General features: G+C 44.2%; 1 protein-coding gene across 5 annotated transcripts; it reads left to right on the top strand.

The window, feature by feature from the left end:
- Positions 1-510: 510 nt before the first annotated feature.
- On the top strand, positions 511-7,008 carry PFN2 (profilin 2). Of its 5 annotated transcripts, none has more exons than XM_037150424.2 (4): positions 511-962; positions 3,085-3,277; positions 3,760-3,805; positions 5,328-5,620. In XM_037150424.2, exons 1-4 carry the CDS (start codon positions 831-833, stop codon positions 5,377-5,379), a joined length of 423 nt encoding a protein of 140 aa, XP_037006319.1. In that variant the 5' UTR covers positions 511-830; the 3' UTR covers positions 5,380-5,620. The 5 variants fall into 5 exon arrangements, with proteins under 5 accessions (XP_037006319.1, XP_037006321.1, XP_037006322.1 ...); XM_037150426.2 differs by lacking the exon at positions 5,328-5,620 and adding an exon at positions 5,649-7,008 and having other exon boundaries at positions 512-962; XM_037150427.2 differs by lacking the exon at positions 5,328-5,620 and adding an exon at positions 3,895-5,321 and having other exon boundaries at positions 512-962.
- Positions 7,009-7,722: the final 714 nt, after the last annotated feature.

Genomic DNA, 7,722 nt, shown 5'->3' on the forward strand with positions numbered 1-7,722 from the left:
AGGGAAGAGGGTCCCACTGGGGACGCCTGAGATGAGAGTGGGCGACTGTCACCAGCCATCACCACGTACAGGAGTAAACGCTCCGCATCCCGTCTCTAGGGTAACTCTGCAATCCGACACCTAGGCTCAAAATACCGCATTTCAAACCACCGCACTCAAAAAGAGACGCATCACTGCACAGCCGCGGGGACTCCGAGGCTTCCCAGACACCGCCACCCCTTGGGTGCCTAATGCGACGGGGGAGACGCCCTCTCCCCAGGACCCGGGTCCGAGGCTGGTCAACGGGAAATTGCCCAGCCTCGGCTCCGTAGCACCGAGGGTTGCTGGGCGCAACCCGTAGTGCCGGGACTTCGCTCTCGGCACGTGGCAGCAGTGATTGTCCCGGTGCGGTATCCCTCCGCGCCCCCGCCTCAGTCTCCCTCTCCCTTCCCGGGACCCTCTGAGTCGGGGCGCCGCGGAAGGATCGCACGCACGCGCGCGCGCGCACGTCCCTCCGTGGCCGCGGAGAACTGGGGGCGCAGCGGTGGAAAGCAATCGCCGCCACTACTGCTGCCCGCTCTGCTGCTCCTCAGCCTTCCGGAGCTGGTTAGTCAGCTTCGCGGCTGCGGGCTAGCAGCCGGGTCCCCACGCTCTGAGACTTGTCCCTCACCGCGGTCCCCGCGTCCTCCCACCTCAGCTCCTCGGGGAGGGGGGCGGTCGGTGCCTGCGCAGAGCCGCCTCCTCCCCGCCCCCGCCCCGCCTCCCCCCCCCCTCCGCCGCCGCCCGCTACAGCCGCCGCCGCTGCGCCTGCTGCTCCTCGCCGTCCCCGCTGCAGTGCGAAGGGCTCGAAGATGGCCGGTTGGCAGAGCTACGTGGATAACCTGATGTGCGATGGCTGCTGCCAGGAGGCCGCCATTGTCGGCTACTGCGACGCCAAATACGTCTGGGCAGCCACGGCTGGGGGCGTCTTCCAGAGCATTACGGTGAGGAACGGGGGCGGCGCGGGTTCCCGTCCCCGGACAGGAGCGGTGCCGGCCGGCTGTGGGGGCACCGCAGCGCGGGCCCGGGGCACAGAGAGCCGCGCCGGCAGGTGTGCCAGGCGGCCGGTGCCGAGGATGCGGCTGCCAGGCTGGCCGAGAGGCCGAGGCCCGGGGACGCCCCCTTGCTCTGGGCTCCGCTGACAGGCGGGGGCGGCGGCCGGGGCTCCCTGCGTTCACAGAGCTGGTCCGAATGAAGCTGGGGGAGGGGGCACGCACCAGCTGGGGCGGGTGGGGGCATCTTTTTCCCCCTCGTGTGTCTGCTTTTGGTACCCTGGAAGCCCTGAGGTTAGCTTTGCCTGTCCCGGGATGGAAGCGGAGGGCCTGAGGCTCCGGACCGGGCGGGGGGTCCTCTGGCGGCGGTCGTGGCTGCCGCTCGCCCCGCTTACAGACGGCGCGCCTCCCGCGCCACGGGCAGTGGGAGGCGGCGGCTGCCCGGCCCTGGTGATCCTCGCGGCGACTTTGCGTAGGTTTGCCGGTGCTCAGGCCTGTGGGGCTTCCGAGGAATGTGCGCCGACAACGTAGGTGAATTCGTGAATCTCGACTTCAGCTTTGGCTCCATAGGATTTTTTTTTTTAATTCTCCAAGATGGCGAACTGCCATTGATTTCTCTCCTCCTACTATGGAGACTCATCGATATACCGTTATCCCCAATTACGCAACATACCTCCAAAAAAAAAAAAAAAAGGGATGCTTTTATGGGGTTTTCAGTAATCTGTGAACACCAAAGGGACACTTCACTTCTCCAAGTCCCTCCCTCTTTCGTGATGGTAGTAAGGAACTAATGCAGATTTATGCTTCACAGTGCCTGATTTTGTGACTTGCTGGTTTTAACTTGGTGGCCACATGGGTGGGGAATAATTGTCCGTAAGCCTTCAGTGCTACTTTATTGTTTTGTCTCTGCAAGAGGCTTTTTTAAAAATTGTGACGAATGTGTCAAATATAAGACCATTCCCTTAATTTCTCAGCTTCACGCTCTCTTTTCTATCAAATGCCAAAATTCATGCCCCCTGTTAAGGTGCTAAGTACTACTAAACATGGTTTGAGATCTGACTGTGTAGAACTCAATTCCTGATGCTAGTACTATAAGGTCTCCCATAACCGCAGGGGACTACAGTTCTTACAGAGAATTGGCATCTGGTGATCAACTTTTTTCCTTCAGTCCCCTTCTTTTTTGTGTGAGTTCTCACTGTCTGGCTGGGAAGATTGCAGGAGTGTGCTTAGGAATGGCTGGGGCCTGCTATGACTCTGCAGTTCTGATGGGGGCGACGCCTTCCTTCATATTCATGGAATGTTGGAATGCACGTTTTCTCCTTTCCGGTTCTGGTAGCTACCTCAGTTTCTTTCCAAAGCCCCCCCTCCATATTCTCTGTTCTTTTACCATGGCCTGCTGCGATACTACCGAAAGAACCCTCTTTGCATTTGCTGAAATGAAAGCTGATTACTGACGTGGGAGGGGAAGGGAAGTTGGAGAGAAAAAGGAGTAGTGGCTGGAAAAATAGGAGGGAAATATGAATTTGGGATAGCACTGAGGTCTAGGGTTTTTGAAGTTCATGCTGTGGGGAGATGTCAAGCCATTTGCAGAGTAGCAGAGTAAATGTGAACAGAGAGACCTACCAAGCATGAAAACTTTCAAACAACTTTAAATTCAATGCAACATGACTGACTGTAATGTAACTGAATATGATAGACAAGTTGTTGCTGTTAGTTTATAGGTGAGTCTTTACCATTACATAAGCACTTCACGTTCCACCTGACTTGGTACAGTTTATAAATAACTGTTTTTGTAGTTTCTCTAATGTCAACTACCAACTGTTTCAATATTATTAACTAATTTGGTCTTTAGTTAGCAGACTACAGTGTGAACTTCGAAATCTAATTAACTAATATAAAACATGTAATCATGTAGGAGTAAGTGATTCTTTTGAAAAGACTAAAACTTTATATTATTGAAATGTTGATGTCTTGCGCTAGTAGTGAAAACTTGGCACACAGTCTTTCCTGTTATATTGATTGAAGGAATTAACTATAACTTGATTTTTTTCCTTTTTCTTTTTTTGGGGGGCAGCCAGTAGAAATAGATATGATTGTAGGAAAAGACCGGGAAGGTTTCTTTACCAACGGTTTGACTCTTGGAGCAAAGAAGTGCTCAGTGATCAGAGATAGTCTATATGTCGATGGTGACTGCACAATGGACATCCGGACAAAGAGTCAAGGTGGGGAGCCAACATACAACGTTGCAGTGGGCAGAGCTGGGAGAGGTAAGCTGGGCAGTCTTTTAGTTAAAAGTTGCATGCCACATTACAACTTGTTAAGCGGTTTCTTTAACATTTTGAATAAAAGTGTTAGTCCATAATGGCTATTAAGGTGGTTTTTGTGAACTGCCCAGCACTGAAGGGAGGCACTGCTTTAAATTTACTTACTGTACAGCAGCTACATATACAGTACAGCCTAGCCTCTGAGATTCTGGCTTTATTGTAAAATAGAATATTCATATCTACTCTCCAGTTTTGGCTTTAGTAATTGAAAATCTAAAATTGCCCCTTAAACTGCTTGACGTGTCCAATGGTAATCTTAGGGTGTATCCAGATTGTTAATTGTTTGGTTACTTTAGTCCCTTTATGACAGTAAGTTTATCTTTGACCTTTGGGTCTCTTCCTTTTCTTTTTTGCTTATATTTTAATCTTTCATTGCTCAGCATAAAAATGGAAAAATTAACATTGACTCATTTTTTTTCTGTTAGGAACATTGCTGGGGAAGAGAGAAATGATTAGAATAAGGGTTTTGGAGTAAGTTGTCCCTTTATTAAAATACTTTCAAAGACTAAGTGTTTGTGATTTAGACTTGAAAAATAGGAAATTGTATTTCATTTATACAGTTGATCAAGAAATTGTGGTGTTTCCTGACTGTTGTCAACATTGCAGAAAATCTTACTGCATTGAATATGCCTCACTACTTTTTCAAAACTTTCAAAATTGAGGTTTGATATGACATTTACTTAATTTATAAGTATATTTAAATGTACTAACTTGTGTAAATATTTTGTGAATAAAGAGGGTTTTTGTCGTCTCGTACAGCAGACTTGGCACATATAAGTAAAACCAGATCTACTGTGTGAAGGAACTTGAAGCTTCTCTGAGCCGTAATTTACTGTAATGATCCTAACTCCTTGTGATTGTCCTAATGGTTACTCTTACTCTAATGTGAATTGATGAGTATGAGAATTGCTTTATAGGAAAATTAGGTGGTAGAAATAATAGACAAATCTCTTTAAATATCAGCAGAGCTCAGATAAATGTTAAAAAGCATCAACTGTGCGACAGGAAACCAGAATGAGATTTCCATACCATATAGTGCTGCTGACATCTAGTGGCAGTGAATATAAAATCTGACATACATATATTTTGGGGATAGATCTTTGAACTGCATCATAGAAGAACCTATCGTTGGAAATAGTAAATCTATTTCAGGCTTTTACACTCAATTAAAAACAAAGCTAGATAGCCCTGGCTGGTGTAGCTCAGTGGATTGAGTGCAGGCCTGCGAACCAAAAGATCGCTGTTCGATTCCCAGTCAGGGCACATGCCTGGATTGCAGGCCAGTTCCTAGCAGGGGCCAGTTCCCAGCAGGGGACACATGAGAAGCAACCATACATTGATATTTCTCTCTCTCATTCCCTTCCCTTCTCAAAATAAATAAAATTTTTTAAAAAAGAAAATCACTTTAAAAAAAGGCTAGAACAGTAAGGACATCCGCTAATCATAACACTTAAGTACTTTTAATTTGGCCTTTCCTGAATAGCACTGATAATGCTATTTGAAAATTTGGTCTTGGTTTCCCTTTGGAAATAATAGACACATTTAGCCTTACTGGTAAGACTTAATAGTTTATACTTAAATCTGTTAAATTGGAGAATTTTTTAAAAGTAATCACTTAAGGTTTTTAAGTTTATATTTTGGGGGCCAGTCTAATAAGTATGTCATACTAACCAGACGTTTTTGCCCTAGAATGGAAGATAAATGATCACACTTCTCCCCCTTCACCTCACAACCTAGCTAGGGTAAAGATATTTTTATAGAGCACTGCAGCTGCATTGATTGGACTTTCCAGATGCAGTTAATAGTTTCAGTTTTTCACATATAATTACATTGAAAATTCTCCTTTTTAGAGACCTAGTTGGCTTCAGTGCTTGACAGTTCATGGAAAACTAACTTAATGTTAACTTATTAATCGGGGTTCTGTCTGCTAAAACTTATGTGACTTTTCTTGATTAACACTTCTTTTGAAACACTTTTCTTCTTTCTCTTTCAGTCTTGGTCTTTGTAATGGGAAAAGAAGGGGTCCATGGAGGCGGATTGAATAAGAAGGCATACTCAATGGCAAAATACTTGAGAGACTCTGGGTTCTAGCTGCTAGGCAGACTGTTAAGTATTAGGGGAAAATTGCTCTTAAACTTTCCTAGCTGTAAGCTTGAGTCTTAATTCTGGAAATTTTATTAGCAATGCAGGGTGATGGGGTATGAACCTGTGTCTCCTTTGTATCCCTCTGTTGGTGGGGAAAGGTATCTTTCTTTTTGCCCTCCCCCCATTAAATAATTCTGTTCACTTTGTTTTGTTTCCTTGTGTACTCCAGCATTGGTTATAGTCATGGGAAAGGAAGGTGTCCACGGAGGCACACTTAACAAGAAAGCATATGAACTCGCTTTATACCTGAGGCGGTCTGATGTGTAAGCAGCCTCTCCCCATCTACCTAGCAACTGTCTTCATCACCACCCCAATTATAGTCACAGTGCTACCAGATTATATGGTAGCTAATTTTTCTTTACCTATTTTCTAATGTCATGATTCCTATTTGCCCAATGGATCATTTGTATGTTAACCACTGTATGTAATCAAACCTTATCTGGCAACATAATTGCAGCACAATAATGATTTGCATGATACCTTGAAATTTGGGGGGAGGGGGCATGCCAAGTTGGGCATCACTTTGTTTAGCAATTAATGGGATATTGATTACTAAAATAAGTTAATATAAGCAAGGTGCCGGTGTACAATCTCTAATTTGATCAATGTCTTTTTAGCACTTTGAGCATTTACTTAGGTCATTTAGTCTTCCTTTTGTAGCGCATGGTTGGGAGGAAAAAGTGCATGCATCTTTCCTTCACTCCTCTCTTTTTCACCCCCTCCCTTTGCACATAAGGTATTTCTTTTGCTTCCATCTTATTTTATGCAGTGCCTGGTTTATTTAACCAAATAATAATCCCTTTTGTTGAAGAACTATTGAGAGCTGCAGTAGTTTGCTTTTAGTATTATTGTTGCACGTGAGTAGACAAACCTTTTTTCATAGTGTCTACAGGACATATGAAGAGTGCAACTGCAAAACGAGTAAAAGGAACTTCCTCCCATGACCTCACAGTAACTATACTGATTGAATCCCCAGGGACATTCCATCATCACAATAGATTCGGTTTTTGTTCCTATCCTTTTCTTTGCACACCAACTCTACTCTGTAGTAAAATTGTAAAAGGCTGCCATTATGGACATTAGGTATCCCAACATAACCATCTGGAGTGTGTCCAGTTTGTTCTTCATAGGACCAATTTTTATTTGCAGCTTAAGTTTTTATATGAAGTTGCATTATTGTGGACTTGGCTGTCTTGTGATGAATTTTTTTCATATGTATTCTGTGCCATACTGTTGTTAAAATGAACTGTTGCTATTGTGAGATGGATTTTAACTGACCTATTAAAGGTTTCTTTTGAATGGCACTACTTTAGGGACATTCTAGTATTTGCTTCTATTGTTTGGGCCTTGTGGATAATGTACAGATTTAAAAACAAATCTTGTTGCTGATTTGTCCTTTTCTTTCCCTGCACTTTGTTACATCTGGGATACAGTCTAACTCATCTGATTTAATATGCATTTAAAAAAATGCCATAACTATTAAACACCTTGTTTACAGACAGATGAAATAAATTTATTCCAACCAAATACTCTAGACTCCTGTTGTTTATATAAATCGTTGGCTTACTATTACACTTGATTTCTGACACAATGGGAATATATAGAATAAGCCAAACTCTGCTGCAGGCATAAAATCATCTTAAAAAATTCAGCTGCTGGCCTACTCCAGTTCCTGCAGTATTTTTTGTAAATAAAATGAGAATTTTGGTTATAAAGTAAATAAAAGGGAATTTCTTTTTAATGGGTTTTGTTCTACTAAAATGGCTTCTAGTCATCTCAGGCTTATTTACAGGCTTATGAGAGGAAGATTAATGTATCCACTAGGATGTAAATACAGTCATACCTTGGTGTTCATTGGTTTCAGAACTTGTCAAACCCTGTACGCATTTCATTTTGATGAGAAAAAAGTGTTTTGGGACTCGTCGCACTTGCTAGAATTTGTGTGAGTCATGATGCTACCCTGCTAGAGAAAATGCTTCATCCTTTGGTACTTCTGGGTTTCAGCACTTGTCACAAGTTCCAGAATGAATTAACAGCAAGTACCAAGGTACCACTGCAGTGCTGTTCTTTTGTTGCTAATCACTAAATGTGAAATGTGAGCAGTAGGGGGCCCAGTACCAACAAAGGTTTTTACATTGTGGATTCTTCTGGGTTGACAGTCCATCATGACTTTAGGCTATGTTGGCAGGATGAAGTCAGCCACTTGGGACTTTCACAGAAGAGAAGACATTCCTTGGGCAGCA

This window comes from Artibeus jamaicensis, unplaced genomic scaffold, assembly GCF_021234435.1.
Source record: "Artibeus jamaicensis isolate MK-2021 breed Jamaican fruit bat unplaced genomic scaffold, CSHL_Jam_final contig_466, whole genome shotgun sequence".
In the NCBI taxonomy this organism is placed as follows: Eukaryota; Metazoa; Chordata; class Mammalia; order Chiroptera; family Phyllostomidae; genus Artibeus; species Artibeus jamaicensis.

Coding starts and splice junctions, on each gene's coding strand:
- PFN2 (XM_037150424.2), top strand. CDS start 831: ATGGCCGGTTGGCAGAGCTACGTGGATAACCTGATGTGCGATGGCTGC. Junction 963..3,084: donor GCGTCTTCCAGAGCATTACG/GTGAGGAACGGG, acceptor TTTGGGGGGCAG/CCAGTAGAAATAGATATGAT. Junction 3,806..5,327: donor ATTAGAATAAGGGTTTTGGA/GTAAGTTGTCCC, acceptor TTTCTCTTTCAG/TCTTGGTCTTTGTAATGGGA.